The following is a 15,904-nucleotide window of genomic DNA, read 5'->3' on the forward strand; positions in this document are numbered from 1 at the left end:
AATTTTATCTCTACTTACATAACCGATTAGGCTTGGGGCATGTTCCACTTGGTAAAATCTCATGTTTTTTTTTCCGCTAACAATTTCAAGCATGACTACCCCAAAGCTGAAAACATCGGATTTTACTGAGAAAAGTCCATCTAACGCATATTCTGGTGCCATATATCCACTGCATTTTACAACAATCTCTATGATTAGAAGTGCATTACTTTCATTTTTCCTTTCATAAATTTCTTGGTTGAAAGCAGCTGGAAAATAGAAACTAATTTTGGGTTGCTCTAAAAAAGAATATTAGCAGCTCACTATGTTCCAACTACTCTAAGTGTGTTTGCTTCAGCTTGTTTGCCTTGGATCATCCTTGCAAGGCCAAAGTCTGATATTTTTGGATTCATCTCTGCATCTAGTAGTATGTTGCTAGTTTTCAGATCTCTGTGAATGATTCTCAGTCTAGAATCTTGGTGAAGATAAAGCAATCCTCTAGCAATTCCCAAAATGATATTGAATCGTGTCTCCCAATCCAATTGCTGGCTAAATGATTCATCTTTAAAATTCGTCATCAAAACCATAACAAATATCAGTGACCCTATAACAAGCCTTTCTATGTTTCTTTTTTCTTTTCGGTTTCTCTATAGTAGTAAAATAAAAGAAAGTCAATCAGGATCACAAAAGATAACAGCTAAGGTTTCAAACGGCTAACCAAATATCCAGCTGTCCAAGCTTTTGTTGGGCATATATTCATAGAGTAGAATCTTCTCCTCTCTTCTTATGCAGTAGCCCAATAGTCTCACAAGATTCCGATGTTGAAGTTTAGCAATCAACACAACCTCATTTTTAAATTCCTCCAAGCCCTGTCCTGAAACACTAGAGAGCCTCTTTACAGCAATTTCTTGACCTCCTGGAAACTTACCCTGGGGTCATAGCCTTTGTAAGGATAATGGCACCATTAAGAATAAATGACTTAAAGTTCTGAAAGTCCCGAAAAGAATACCTTGTAAACCGGTCCAAACCCTCCTTTTCCAAGTTTGTTTTCTTCTGAGAAATTGTCTGTTGCAGCTAGTATGCTTTCAAAATCAAAGAAGGGTACGTCTATTCCCGTCTCATCTTGTTCTTTGAATTCGTTCGAGTCTATTAGCTCTTTAACACCTCTCTCAGTGTCATACCGATGAAGAGCTGCTTTTCTTTGTTTTGCTGAATTTAAAAGAAACAAAAAATTTTGTGGATACAACAACTGTCCTTTGTTAAAACTAACTGTATATAAATCTGATAAGTAATATTTTAACATTAATGCAGTCGTTGGAGGAAGAAACTCAATATAGACAGAGTAAAAGATGCACCATACTTACCTCGCCTTTTTACCACCTTTCTTCTCCATACGCAAATAGAAACAACGGCGCAGAAAAGGGCCATTGCAGTTGCCAGAGAAAGTCCAAGGATCAGAAGGAGTAGCTTGTTGCTATGAAAAGACTCTGCTGATTGTCCACCTTCTGCAACAAAAGATGCATAAAATAGATCAGAGAATATCATGTCAATGGTGCTTCTGGCGCAACACCCCAAAACTGACTTGCCATTTGCGAGAGGCAAGTGCTATCCCTTAATTTTATGCATCAAATTTAATCCTAACCTGGAGTACAGTTTAAAGCTAAGCCATCCCAACGGAAGTTAGCATTGCAAAGGCACCGTTTTGGTCCATTTCCTGTTTTATTGCAAGTTGAATGAGGCCAATCCTTGCATTCAGCAGATGATGTACAGGTTGGCTCTAGCGGCGGCTTCCAACTAATTCCTACTGCAACTGTATCATTTAGTGAAGAATCAGTAGTAAAGTTCCCTAGATCACTGCTGCACCAGCTGGTCACATTGAACTGCGATGATTCATTGAGCTGCAGAATTCTGCTTCCTGATGATTTCATAAAAAAACAATTATCTGGTTTTTCGGATTGCATTTGAATAACAAATATTCGTGCCTCTGGATCGACACTGATGACATTATAGTTGCCACTAGGTGCATTGAAGCTTAGATGGTCTGTATCGTTATTGCAGTAGAATCTGGCGTACATGGGATCACCGCATTTTGGTCCAGTGCTTAGGGGATAAGGGACCAAGTTCGTGCCACACGTCTCACAATTTCTACCTGTTGCTCCTGTAAAGTAGTATAGATATAGTTAAATCAAGCTTTTACTTGAGAGTTGCTTTGCTAATTGTTCTTGAAAGAGGTAAAAACTAAAAAATTCTGAAGACTTGCTGTACGATACACTCTCTCTCGTGTGCCTTTTTTCTTTTTCCTTTTTTTGCTATGTAAACCTTAGGGTACTCTTCAAATGCTTCTATTTGCAGCACAAGGTTGAAGACAAAGAGCAAAAGGCCATTTCGCTGCATTTGCTAGAACAGAAAAATTATTGAAGTGATTCTTTTTTGTCTTTTTCCTGTTGGAATTAGACTGACATTTTGATAAACTGTTGCTAGCCATAGTGTTAACAGGCAGATTTGTTCTGGTTGGGGTGTCATACATCAAGGTAGTATCTTGAGTAGTTTTTATGCTTATTTTTTCTGTTTTACTAGCTGGGTGCAGTTGCAGCCTTGGTAATTTGTTTATTGAATAATAAGTTGCTTAATCATTCAAAGAAGTTAAGAGCAGCACTATGCTGTTTCAAAAAAAGAGTACAGTATGCATTCCAAAGTTAGTTTTATGTGAGCATTTTTTAGGCTGATTTCAACCTCAGAGGAACATTGCTATAACATTCTTATTAATTCTCTAGAATATCCTTACTAAATTGGCCAAACATAACTATTGGTCTGTGCTATGTGAAGAGTAAAGTACCTATATCTGACAGCACCACACGGACATTAACATCATAGCCACCATCTTGGTCATCCTGAAGATCTTTGAGATCCTCTGTCCAAGTCAAGCATAAAACAGTGTCCCTCTGGAGGACATATGAATATGCCTGGCACTGGCAATTACTAAGGCACATCTCTCTGCATTCTTTTTCATCCTTCGCCTCAAACGAGTCTGGATTTCTCACTTTCATCCTTTTGAAGCTCAAGAAATCATTGTCACATGATGTATTCTTTCTGGAGCAACCATCTGAAAAAATTCCGGCCTTATATTTCTCTGGGAGTTTAGGTTTGAAACCTGGCAAACATTTGCATGGTAACTTATTCTTGCTATTACAGGTGCCAAAGTTCCCACAAAAATTGAACACACCGCATATATCTTTCGGAACCCACAACATTAAGGACCAGTTTTTCGTGTCTATATCCAACTGCCAATACTGTAAATCTCCGGTAAAATTCATCACCAATCTTTTATCACTGTAAACTTCTGGTCTATTATTGCTTGAATTGAAAAAATTGAGTATTGTAGAAGGCATTTCATCCGATTCAAAGATTTTGCCTGTCTCTGGCTCCATTGATCTCCAGTGAGTGATAATTTTTTCCATGACAACAAACTGACTCTCTTCTGCCGGATCTTTCTTGAAAGTGAAGTTTCCCGGTGCTGGATCTTCTTTACTGGTCCATGAAGTTAATTTAAAATTTTCATCCATCTTCATACCATAAATAAATGTATCCGTTGGTTGGTCAAAGCTTTGCCATAAAATTTTCCCCTTTGGCCGATCCTCAAGCAGAACAAAGTTACCAGTATCCTCGAGCTTTTCCACAAGGTTCAAACGTTTGAGCCCAAGATCTGTATGCCAATAAACGATCCCTTTGTCATCGGATACTTTGAGGTCGCCACCTGCAATAGATAAAACTCCACTATTGTCTGAAAGTGGTTTTCCTCTATTAGCAACCCAAACAACTGTTTGTGAATTGGTGTACCATATGCCTACATACCTCTTAACATTAGAGCTTCTGGATGGGTCAAAGAACCCCAATTCAAATCTATTTCCAGCTGAAACAAGAGTTTGTGCATAACCTAGCCTACTTTTTATTGTTATATTATCTCTAGCAGAGCAGCAATGAGGAGAAGATAATATCAAAATTGTATAGCAAAATAAGATGACAGCGAGAATGTGAACTACTGACCATCTAGAAGTTCTTTTCATCTTCTTGGAACATGAATTTTCTTCGTACTGGCACCCTAAAGAGTAGGAAGAGACCGAATTTTCTTCTGTTTTTCACTTGAGGCTTGTAGTATAGGGAATCATCCGTGGACTTAAACGTTAAGAGAGTCAACAGCTAAAATCCAAGTCATCGCGGCAAGGTCACGGGCCCTGCTTTTAGTGCTCACTCACAGCTGCTACTAAAAACGCAAGTGTTGAATAAAGTTTGCATGATTAGTTACTTTTTTTCTAATGGCCAAACACTTCACACCAACATTTACTAAACCATGCCCACTATCTTATTTTTCAAATTACATAAACTAGATTTTACCCCGTGCTTTGCACTCGGATTAAAAAAAATTATTATAAGAAATGTTCATGAAAAAAAAAATTTACAATTTTTCGTACAAAAGGAAAGAGTATACATTCATTTGCTTCTATTCAAGTGAAATTGAATAGTCGAAATGAAAATTAAGATCATTATTGACTCTTCAATTTGTTATGCTTGCTTTAAAAGAAAATATAAAACAATGTTTATAAATTTATACATTTATTTGTACCTACTTAACAAAAGGAGTGTGACCATGAACAAAATTTACATTATACTTTGATGTTGTGTTTTTACAGTTACTTTTGTGCATACAAAAATTAACGTTATAGTGTTTTACGGTGTAAACTCGAGAAATAGTTTTTTAGCTACTTGGTTGCTAACTGGTGATGGGAAAATTTGTTCTTCTGATTCTATTATTGTTGGAAGTGTCATTGATCTTGAAGCAGCAACAGAACTTGGAGTGTAGCATTCTTAGTTTTCCAGCTCATTACAATCAAACATCTTGTCGTTGGCTATTCGTGATTTTATTACTTTGGTTCTTAAGCTTATGATGAAAACCCTTCCTTGACTGGTCAATGCTTTTGGCAGAAGGTGCAGCAAAAAAGTGTGAAGAGCCAGTTTCAAAAGAGCAGAACAAACTACTTACACTTGAAAAAGCTGAAGGCAACAAAAATAATCATGCAAAACATACCCTTTTTTGAGTCCTATAAAAAGAAAGATTAGCTTGATAAATGTGCGTGGAACCACTGGAGTCTTGATTGATATTATCTCTTGTTAATTTTCAAAATAGTTAAGACAGGCAGTGATAAATAAGGAAAAAAATATAAAATCATAACAAAAAAAGTAGTGCTTTGCTAAATAGCCAAAAAGAAGAGATGATTTTATAATTTCAGAAATACCTTTGTTTTCTACATCTTCTTCTTCATCGATTTTCTCTTCAGGCTGCATCGCCAAGGTGGACTCCGGCTGAATTGCATTTCATATGTCAAAGCAATTTCAATTAATTGAACAAACTAAGGGAACAAAAAATAAAAAGCAAGACATAAAAGAAAAGAAATGAAATTATATGATAGTTCAAAAGTTTTTATTTTTGGGGTCATAGTTCCAAAATAATTAAAGATAGGTGGTGATAAAAAAATGAAAAATCAAATAAAATCATAACAAAAAAAGTAGTGCTTTGCTAAATAGCCAAAAAGAAGAGATGATTTTATAATTTAAAGAATACCTTCGCTTTTTACATCTTCTCCTTCATCGATTTTCTCTTCAGATTGCATCATCAAGGTGGACTCCGACTCAACTGTATTTCATATGTCAAAGAAAGTTCAATTCATTGAACATACTAAAACAACAAAATAAAAAACAAAACAAAAAAGAAATGAAACAAAATTATATGACAGCTCAAAGGTTTTTATTTCTAGGGAATCAGTTTTAAAATTAACTTCCAAAATTATATTAAATTTATGCACACATTAAATTCCAAAATTGTTAAGTCAGCCAGTGATTAATAAGTTAAAAAAAAAAGAGTCAAATCAAATAGAAATTCAAGCCGAAGAAAAACTACTTCCTAATCCATTCCACTTTTTTAGTTCATCTTATTCTTACTAAATAGCAAAAGCAAAAGATGATTATATAATTTAAGGAATACTTTTGTTTTTAACATATTCTCCTTCACCAATTTTTTCTTTAAGTTGCATCATCAAGGTAGACTCCTACTCAACTGTATTTCATATGGCAAAGAAATTTAAAATAATTGAACAAACTAAAACAACAAAACAAAAAAAAATGATATTTTATGACAGTTTGAAGGTTTTTATTTGGAGAGAAAAAGTGGGGAAAATTAGTTTTGGTTGGGAAGCGTAAGCTCCATTCAAGGCAAAAGGAGAAAGCTTTTTTGTTTGTAGGATGAAGATCAAAAAGGGGATGAGTGGGAAAGTGTGTGCTGCCTACATTTTCCATTTCCTTAAATAAATCATAAATAATTGTAATTTCTAACCGAGCAAGTGACAAAAAGTCTAATAATGCGGCCATGGGTCATTGCCCACTTCAAAAGGCAAAGGCAAAGCTGATTGGGGATAACTTCATAAGCATTGCTTCACTGTGCTCCGTCCATATTTCATAAACATTAAAAAAGAAAAAAAAACAGTACAGTATTCCATGGATGATTGAAAAGGCACGATGGACATCGAAAAGATTGACCCGAAGAACCAAAACACGAAAACAAATCCAGGCCAGCCACATTGCCCAGTCGTACAAATCACAATGGCTAGTACAAATCCCCATAAACCAAAACCTTTGACGTGAGTCTGAAAAGAGAGAAGAGCAAGGTAGAAAGAAAGGAATGAGGCCAAAAAAAAAACCGAACGCCAGAGTAAAAGGATGTGGGCATGCGGCCGGCCCCAGTTGACCCTTCACCTAAAGCAAGATCAAAAGCCTAAAAATCTTCTTGAAAGGCCATTGAAAAGGTAACGTGTCAACCTCTGAAAACCCCAACGTGACAAATTGTGAGAGCTACGTTGAGTTTTTTTTTATATTAAATCATAACTTTTCATATGAGAGTTTATGAAAATAAAAATGTGACTAAAAATAAAGTCAGTTTTGAATCTCCAAATTAGATAAGTTGTAGATGTCATAATCTCATATGCCATGTCTTTGTTGATGACAAAATCTTACTTTCAATCTGTAAATTGATTCCACCTTAGTAGAGAGATATGTGTAGAACTTTGAAATCTTGGGTTGTGTCAATAGTAGAGTTGTGTAAAAAAGGAGAAATAAGATAACAATGTGTTATTTAACGCCTTGGAAGTTTCTTAAAGAGTAAACTAAATTGTTAAAAAGGCACTGATATTTTGGCTAACTTACAAAAATCACGCGGTCAAGATTGTTCCGTTCAAATGGTCCCAACATTTGATCATTTCCTTTGCTCTCTTTCCGGAAAACAATAAGATCGAGATAGCTCAGACATCCAGTTGCCTAAACGGGTTGCGCACAACTTTGGCCACCAAGGACTCTTGATTTAACGTCTCCTCTGCTCTTGATTTTCTTCTTCACTTTGTGTGTATATAACCATATATGAAAGAACTCGGTCAGGACTTAAAACGGCCCTGCTTTACATGTTGTTCTATAGCTCAACTTGATTAAAAAGAAACTGCCACTCCCCTGACAAACTCTGCATAAAGTTATCCTATTCAAGAAACAGAGTAATCAATGATAATAGAAAATTATGTATCTCCACCACTTGAAAATTAATATAACCCATTAGTCAGGAATGATTGAATATATGCATTTATATGTCTTATGGAGATGAATCACTTTCTTACATTCAACCCCTTTTCTCCTCGGCAAATGTGACACCTCAACCTCATAGGGAGCTAGAAAAAAGAAAACACTTCTGCAGCAATAATAGTCAAAACAGTGATTCAAATTCGAGAAAGAAATTTACTGAATACTAAAGTGTCAAACAGAGTAATGCACTTCAAGTAAATTCTTACACTACAAAAGAATCACTTTGATAATAGGACATAAGAATCAGGTTTTGATGAACTCGAGACATAGCAACAACTACTGGGAGAAGAAAGCATTCACAATCATCGGCCCTCTTCCAAACTGGCCGTAAGCTCTGAATTCCATTGCTGCTTATTGGTAGAAGAAGCTGAGCTGCAAAGAGCCCTTCTCACAACATATGCTGGCTGTTCGGGGATGGGAAGACTTGCAGTTTCACTTCCAAGCATGAAAAGCACATCTGACATGGTGGGACGGACACAGGGGTCTTCTTGTACACATAAGAGTCCAACATTAACACACCTAAGAAATTCATTTGCATTGCAAGTTTTACGCAAAGCCGGCTCAGCTAAATCCAGAGCCTTGTCATCTTCCCACAATCTCCATGCCTGGCATAGTTTCAAACTATAAATATATTGGAATCAAATAGGGAGGGGATAGTTATCGCCAAACATAAATAATCAAGATACTTACAAAACCTAGGAGGCTTAGGGGCTGTTCTGCTTGATAAAATCCAGTGTTCCTTTTTCCACTGATAGTCTCAAGGAGAACCACACCAAAACTGAAAACATCTGATTTGATTGAGAAAAATCCATCAAGTGCGTACTCGGGAGACATGTAACCACTGTATAACAACGTTTAGTTTTACAATTAGTTGATTCGGGATCACTGCTGGGAGATTGAAATGTTTTACTATTTGATTTAAAAGACTTACTAGGTACCAACCACTTTCTCTGTGCTCGCCTCTGTTTGTTCGCCTTCAAAAATTCTTGCCAAACCAAAGTCAGAAATTTTTGGGTTCATCTCCTCATCTAATAGAATATTGCTTGTTTTCAAATCCCTGTGAATAATCCTCAGCCTAGAATCTTGGTGAAGATAAAGCATCCCTCGAGCAATCCCCAAAACAATGTCAATGCGCTTCTCCCAGTTCAACAGCACGCTTCGTGTTCGATCTTGCAAGATTATTGACATTGTCATTTGAAAGTATTACTTTGATGACCAACTTAAGCTATTATGCATTAATTGATTCCAAAATTTTTAAAATTCAGGTCTAGAGGCTAACCGAATATAAAGGAGTCCAAACTTTTGTTGGGCATATATTCGTAGATTAACATTTTCTCATATCCTTTAACACAATAGCCCAGAAGCCTGACAAGATTACGATGTTGAAGCTTGGCAATCAAAACAACCTCATTCTTGAATTCCTCTAAGCCTTGACCTGAACCTCTCGATAGCCTCTTTACAGCAATTTCTTGTCCTCGTGGAAGCTTACCCTGAGAAGACAAGTCCGGGTAATGCACCAATCGTCAATATGAAATGACATTACCTGGCAGAGAAAAGAAATTGAACACAGATGAATGGAGAGGGTAGAGCCGTTACCTTGTAAACAGGCCCAAACCCCCCTTGTCCAAGCTTGTTTGCTTCGGCGAAGTTATCTGTGGCTACTAATATACTTTCCAGATCGAAATATGGTACATCTATGTCTGTTTTATCATCGTCCCTGAAGTCGCCTGAATTTATGAAATCTATGACACGTCTCTCACTGTTGTACAAGCTGAATTCCAGATTTCCTTTATCGTAAAACCCAAAATTAAACTCCTTTAGAATAAAACATTTGACAAAGAAACCTGCTGTGAGAGTTATAAGCATTGACTACCTTGTCTACTGATCATTCTTCTTCTCCTCTTATGGTACAAAGCAAAAGCAGTGCACAGGATGAACAGCATGGCTGCAGTGACCACAAGGAAGATCAAATATTTCTCCGGACGTCCTCGGCGTCGATTCCAGTGAGAATCTAGAAAAGTGGAGAACACTATATAAGGTAACTAGAGCGTATTAACATGAAAAGCACCTTCCGATTAACAGGATAACTACGATACTCAATTTCATCAACTATTTCTCTAATTCAATTCATAAGGACTTCCTACTTCCCATTTGAAACTACTCTTTCAAGGTAAAATTGTTGAAGAGGTCCAAGCAAAGATCATAATGTCCAATCAACTTATCCTCCGTTGGAAAGCCATAATAAGTGCAGAAATCAGGCTTCCATAAGCCTGAGGAGTATAAGCCCACAAACTGTCATGAGACGGTTATCTCATATATTTTTTTTTTTTAAGGTTGGTTATCTCATATATTAGTTTGTAATCTACCGAATTTGACTAATTATTTTCACCATTAAAGAAAATCTATATAATTAAAAGCAAGTTATAGCTTTCTCAGTCCTCACTTGGAGTGCATCTCCATCTTGATGGATCCCATTGAAAGGATGGATTGCAGGAGCACCTATTTTTCCCATCGGCTGCTACATTGCAAGATGAATTTGGCAAATCTTTGCAGTCTTCAGATGAACCACATATTGGCTCTAAGGGCGGCTTCCACCCAATTTCTACTTCATAAAACAATTTAGCTTCACTTAAAGAATCCGTACTAAAATTATCCCTGGTAGCATTGCACGCACTGCTCACAAAAAATGGAGAGGACCCAGGAAGCTGTAGAAGCTTTTCCATTGAATCTCTTCCCCTACAATTTTCCGCATTTTGAACTTGGATGGAAAACCTTTGTGTCTTCAGATTGATGCTAGTAACTCGGTAGTGTTGACCACTTGCATTGAGGCTAATCTCACCAGTGTCTGTTTCAGTTTGGCAGTTGAAACTGAAGTACATTGGATCACCACAACTCAATCCAGTGCTAAGAGGGTAGGGAATGATGTTAGTGCCACAAGTCTCACAAGTTCTGTTTCCTGATTCTGTAAAGGCGCAACGTGTGAGTGTCAGAAATAATACAGTTACGATTTACAGACATTGATAATAGTTATTTTGCTGTGTCTTATTGATTATAATCATAAGGTGAAAAAAGAATCTGTGGACCATCACTTCTCTTTATATTGATTCTCAAAGTTTTATTAAATTGATCAGAACACTTAGCCCCCTGCCTGCACAATTACAAGTTATGACTGCTCGGGCTTTTGACAATTAAAGATACAGTAATCAGAATGGGTTTTAAGACTAAATCGGAACCACTGAACAAAACACTGTAGCAATAGAGCCAGAGTTGAGCAATTGATCATCAGAAGAGGTGATCGTGGCAACAGTCAAATGTTCATTTTCCATAGATATTTGAAAGAGTTAAGTACTGGTTCAAATTAAGTTTGTTGCATGAAAGCAAAACTACTTAAATAACGAAAAACCACTAGTAAAAAGCTAGAATAAGCGTACCTATTTCAGAACGCTGTACACGGAGATAGAGGTCAAGACCCCCATCTGTATATGACTCCTGAATGTTTTTTAAATCATCTATCCATATCCCGCAAGTAAAATTACTTACACGACTCCTTAGGTAGGTTTCAACTTCGGTATATGAATAAGCGTGACAAGCGCAGTATTTAAGGCACCTACTCTGGCATTCATTTTTATCATTAACTGAAAATATTGAAGTTGGCTTTTGCACTTTCATCTTGCTTAATTTCAAGAATTCCTCAACCTTGTGTTGGCCGCATACCGGAGATTTTCTTGTGCACCCTTCTGAAAAATCTCCTTTGTTCCAATTATCCGGTGATTGTGGTTGAAACCCAGGTAAACACTTGCAGGGCACCTTGTTCTCCTTATTGCAACTACCAAAATTACCACAAGCATCAAACACGCTACATCTGTTAATTGGCTCCCACCAGTTCGACGACCACGCATCCGTCTGATTATGCCGTTCAAAAAACCGCAACTTTCCAGCGAAATCCATGACTAATCTGGTGTTGTTGTAGTCGTAGCTTTGTCGTAGCGTACCACTACAATAGCTCGGAATATTTATAGGATTTTGCTTCGGAAGTGGACAATTTTGCGGTGTACCATTCTGTAGGAAAAGGGAAATAAAATTCGGAATTTCATCATTGGTAATGAATTTTCCTGATAATCCACTTTTCCAGTACGGCATCGAATCGTTGTTAGTGATGATATATTCGTTTCCTCGTTCTGTTTCATCTTGCCGAAAAACGTAGGGTCCTGAGGCAGGGTCATGTTGACTTTTCCATGAAGTCAACTTGAGGTCTTCAGTAAACTTCATACCAGGAAGAAATGTATCAGTCGGGTGAAGAAAACTTTGCCAAACCACTCTCGCCGAGCCATTATCTGGACCTTCACTTAAAACCAGGTTTCCAGAATCCATGAGCTTCAACGTCATCTTAGAAGTAGCTGAGATGCCTCCAGGACTTGTCAATGTGTAAGAAGGGCTACTTCCATCAGAAAGCATGAGGTTACCTTCATTACTAATGCCAAAAACCCAGGCCGTGGAATTAGACACTGATTTATCTCTGTTGGCAACCCACACGATTGTCCGTGGTTCCATGCGGTAATACCAGATGCCAACGAATCGTCCCCCGTGGGAGCTTCCATTAGGTGTGAAAAACCCAAGTTCGAATTTCTCACTGGCAGATATAAGTGACTCTCCCGAGCTATTAATGGGATTGTAAAACGTTATGGTGTCTCTTGCAAAGCAGCAGGTAAAGCCAAAGCATAAGAACAAGGCATACAGAGAGAAGCTAGGGAAAAACATGTGATTTGCAGAGCTTGAAATGAAGAATGTGCTTAAGATCCTACCCCTTAGAGACGCCATTGCATAAGAAACCATACTTATATAATAATCTTTCTTCAGTAACATGGTAGTTAAGAATCGTACAATTAATTGTAGCACGTTGACTAATACGTACTCTTGTAGTCAAGCACCTACCATGTTTAAACCTTTTGTTGAGTTTTAGGTTGATTAGAATTTTAGATCTTATTTGATTAGGATTTTTGTTTATATACAATATTAAGTAGTTCTATGGTTTTAAATTTCTTATTCCACATCGAATCCTAATCACATTCTACTTTAGACTTTTATACTATAAAAGTGGATTTCTAGGCTTTAGAATTGAAAGTAGTGCTTTGAGAGCTCTAGGGAGGGAACATCTTGTAACTCTATCTTTTGCTCTAGGTGGAGCTAGAGTGGTTTGAGTGAATGTTCTTGGGAGGTTATTGAGGAAGAGTGTGCAAGAGATCTTGAGTTATTTTGGGAACCATAAAGGTCAATTTATTGTACTTTAAATTCTCAATAATAGAAGAACAGTTTCACTCCGTGGACGTAGGCAAGAGGCCGAACCACATAAATTCTTGTGTTTTTCTGTTTGCTTATTTTCTCTGGATTTTATCTTTGTTGATTCTTAGGCAATTTTCACAACAAACTGGTATCAGAGCTTCGGGTTCGGTAAATTCAAGATTCAATAAGGATGTCGAAAGTTACTAGTTCAACGAATTTTTCAATTGAGAAGTTTGATGGAAAGACTAGTTTCACGCAATGGCAGAGAATGATGAAAGATCTCCTTATGTAGCAAGGTTTAATGCGCCCCTTGCTAGGAAAGGAGGAAGGGCAACCAGATAACATGAAAGATGTTGAATGGGCAGAGTTGGAGCAAAGGTGTGTGAGCACTATTCAGCTTTGCATTGGAGATAATGTGGTTAATCATGTTATTGATAAGGATTCTGCTATAAGATTATAGGCAAAGTTAGAGAAAATTTACTTGACGAAAAGTCTTTCTAACAAGTTGCAACTTAGGCGAAAGTTGTATTGCTTAAAGATGGAGGAGAATGGAGACCTCATGAAGCATATGAATGAATTCGATGGAATCATTGATCAGTTGAAGAAGGTTGATGTCAAGGTGGAGGAAGAGGAAAAGGCACTATTGTTCCTAGCTTCGCTTCCAGACTCTTATTAGGTATTTGTGGAATCTCTTATATGTGGGATGGATACAATAACGTTAGAACAAGCACAAGCAACTTTAATGTCTCGTGAAGCCCGAAAGAAAAGTAAAGAAGGGGATAGAGATCCAAATAGCTTGGCATTAGTAATTGAGGCTAATAGGAGGAAGTCAACTGGTAAGGATCTAAAGGGGGCAAGTCTAGATCCAACAATGTTCAAGGCTTTAAATGCAAAGGGTATGGGCATATTAAAAGGGATTGTCCTACAAAAGGGGATGAAAGTAACGAGAACAAAGGTGAGTGTGCTTTCGTTGCTGAAGGTGATGATTGTGATGTCCTTACAATTTCAGAAAATATGGATNTTGTGATGTTCTTACAATTTCAGAAAATATGGATGCAAATTCTAATTGGTATTTAGATTCTGCTTCTGCTACTCACATATGTTATCAAAAGGATTGTTTTGATTTACTTCAAGAAGGGGTGGTTGGGAATTTGACTTTGGGTAATAAGTCAATAGTGAAGGTCATGGGTATTGGAGTGGTGAAAATCAAAATGTTTGATGGGGTTGTGCGCTCTTTGGGTGGTGTGGCCTATGTCCCAAAGATGCGTAAGAATCTAATATCATTGAGTCTGTTAGACTCCAAAGGGTATGGATATTCTGCTTGTGATGGAGTAGTAAAAGTCACACAAGGCAACATGGTCCTGATGAGGGGGAATTTGCATAATGGCTTGTATCGTCTAGAATGTGAGGTCTCGAAAGGATGGGAACAGTGCACAGGGGATGGTAGCTACCAAAGTGAGATTGCATTTGCTGAGGAGGTGATGAAAAGTTCCCATGGTGTAGACGATGGTGAAAGGATGAAAAATCTTGCCAATAGTGAATTGGAAGGGTCGTCGAGGTCCCTTTCCGAAGTCAATTAGTGCCATTGACTTGACGGCTACATACGTACATTGGCTGTTTTGTGGAATCAAGTGTTGGACCATGCTTGATTCGGTATGTGTAGTCGTGGTAATTATAAAAGCCAATGATTTAGAAAGTCTTGTGCTTGGAGAGTTGTTCAAGATGTTGGAAAGTAGGTGGAGTTAGGAAATTGCAATTAGGTGCGACTAGTGGAAGAGGTTTAAAGAGTTTGAATTCAAGTCAAATGTGGAGATTTGTTGAATTTTAGGTTGACTAGAATTTTAGATCTTATTTGATTAGGATTTTTGTTTGTATACAATATTAAGTAGTTGTATGGTTTTAAATTTCTTATTCCACATCGAATCCTAATCACATTCTACTTTGGACTTTTATACTATAAAAGTGGATTTCTAGGCTTTAGAATTGAAAGTAGTGCTTTGAGAGCTCTAGAGAGGGAACATCTTGTAACTCTATCTTTTGCTCTAGGTGGAGCTAGAGTGGTTTGAGTGAATGTTCTTGGGAGGTTATTGAGGAAGAGTGTGCAAGAGATCTTGGGTTGTTTTGGGGAACCATAAAGGTCAATTTATTGTACTTTAAATTCTCAATAATAGAAGAACAGTTTCACTCCGTGGACGTAGGCAAGAGACCGAACCACATAAATTCTTGTGTTTTTCTGTTTGCTTTTCTGTTTGCTTATTTTCTCTGAATTTTATCTTTGTTGATTCTTAGACAATTTCCACAACACCTTTTCTTACTAATTAATCTCTAGCTTGGAAATGAGTAAAATACCAAATGCGTTAAGAAAATTACTGATCAAAATTCAAGTTAGAAAGTTTGTTTTGCTCCAAAAAAAATTGAGAGGATTATATTACTTTAGAGGTGTCTCAAAATGTTTATAAAAAGAAAAATAAAACCACCTACACCTACTTGCATAGGTAATAAAACTTCAATTCTCCAAACTCGATCGTATTCACAAGAAGTCCCAACAAGTCCACTTATAAAGTGATTAACAATTTCTGGGTAGAGACAAATTAGACTCTTAAGTGAATCAAAAGTTTTTCCGACGAAGAAGACATTGTATTATTATGAATAATCGCTAAAGGTTGAATTGGCGAGGAGCATGGGCATGGCTACACGCAATGGAAGCAGGCTCCTGATGTCCCAATTTCTCAACTTCAACTGAGACTTTGTCACTCGAGACTCGCGAGGGCAGGGGTCCTTTGATTGATACTGCCATCCAAATGGCAGTACTTTACTGGTTTAAATTGAAGCATTATTGAGGGCAAGGGCAAGGTCAAGGTCTTCCACGATAGTCCAGTTCACATTTCATTTATGGTCATGGCAGGTTTTCTCTTCGCCAGCCCTTTCTGACAAGGAATCTTCCATGTCCCACGCGGCTTTGCTATCTGTT

At 37.3% G+C, this 15,904-nt stretch overlaps 1 protein-coding gene across 1 annotated transcript; it reads right to left on the reverse strand.

Annotated features, from left to right (window-relative positions):
- LOC18608572 lies at positions 303–12,542 on the reverse strand. The gene is made up of 16 exons (XM_018114883.1): positions 11,085–12,542; positions 10,097–10,615; positions 9,527–9,664; positions 9,250–9,440; positions 8,933–9,143; positions 8,585–8,822; positions 8,344–8,494; positions 7,964–8,258; positions 5,610–5,668; positions 5,271–5,337; positions 2,816–4,114; positions 1,622–2,137; positions 1,344–1,484; positions 989–1,188; positions 698–908; positions 303–541 (listed from the first exon to the last, which is right to left on the reverse strand). Exons 1-16 carry the CDS (start codon positions 12,514–12,516, stop codon positions 303–305), a joined length of 5,907 nt encoding a protein of 1,968 aa, XP_017970372.1. The 5' UTR covers positions 12,517–12,542.

This window comes from Theobroma cacao, chromosome 2 (assembly GCF_000208745.1).
Source record: "Theobroma cacao cultivar B97-61/B2 chromosome 2, Criollo_cocoa_genome_V2, whole genome shotgun sequence".
Classification (NCBI taxonomy): domain Eukaryota; kingdom Viridiplantae; phylum Streptophyta; class Magnoliopsida; order Malvales; family Malvaceae; genus Theobroma; species Theobroma cacao.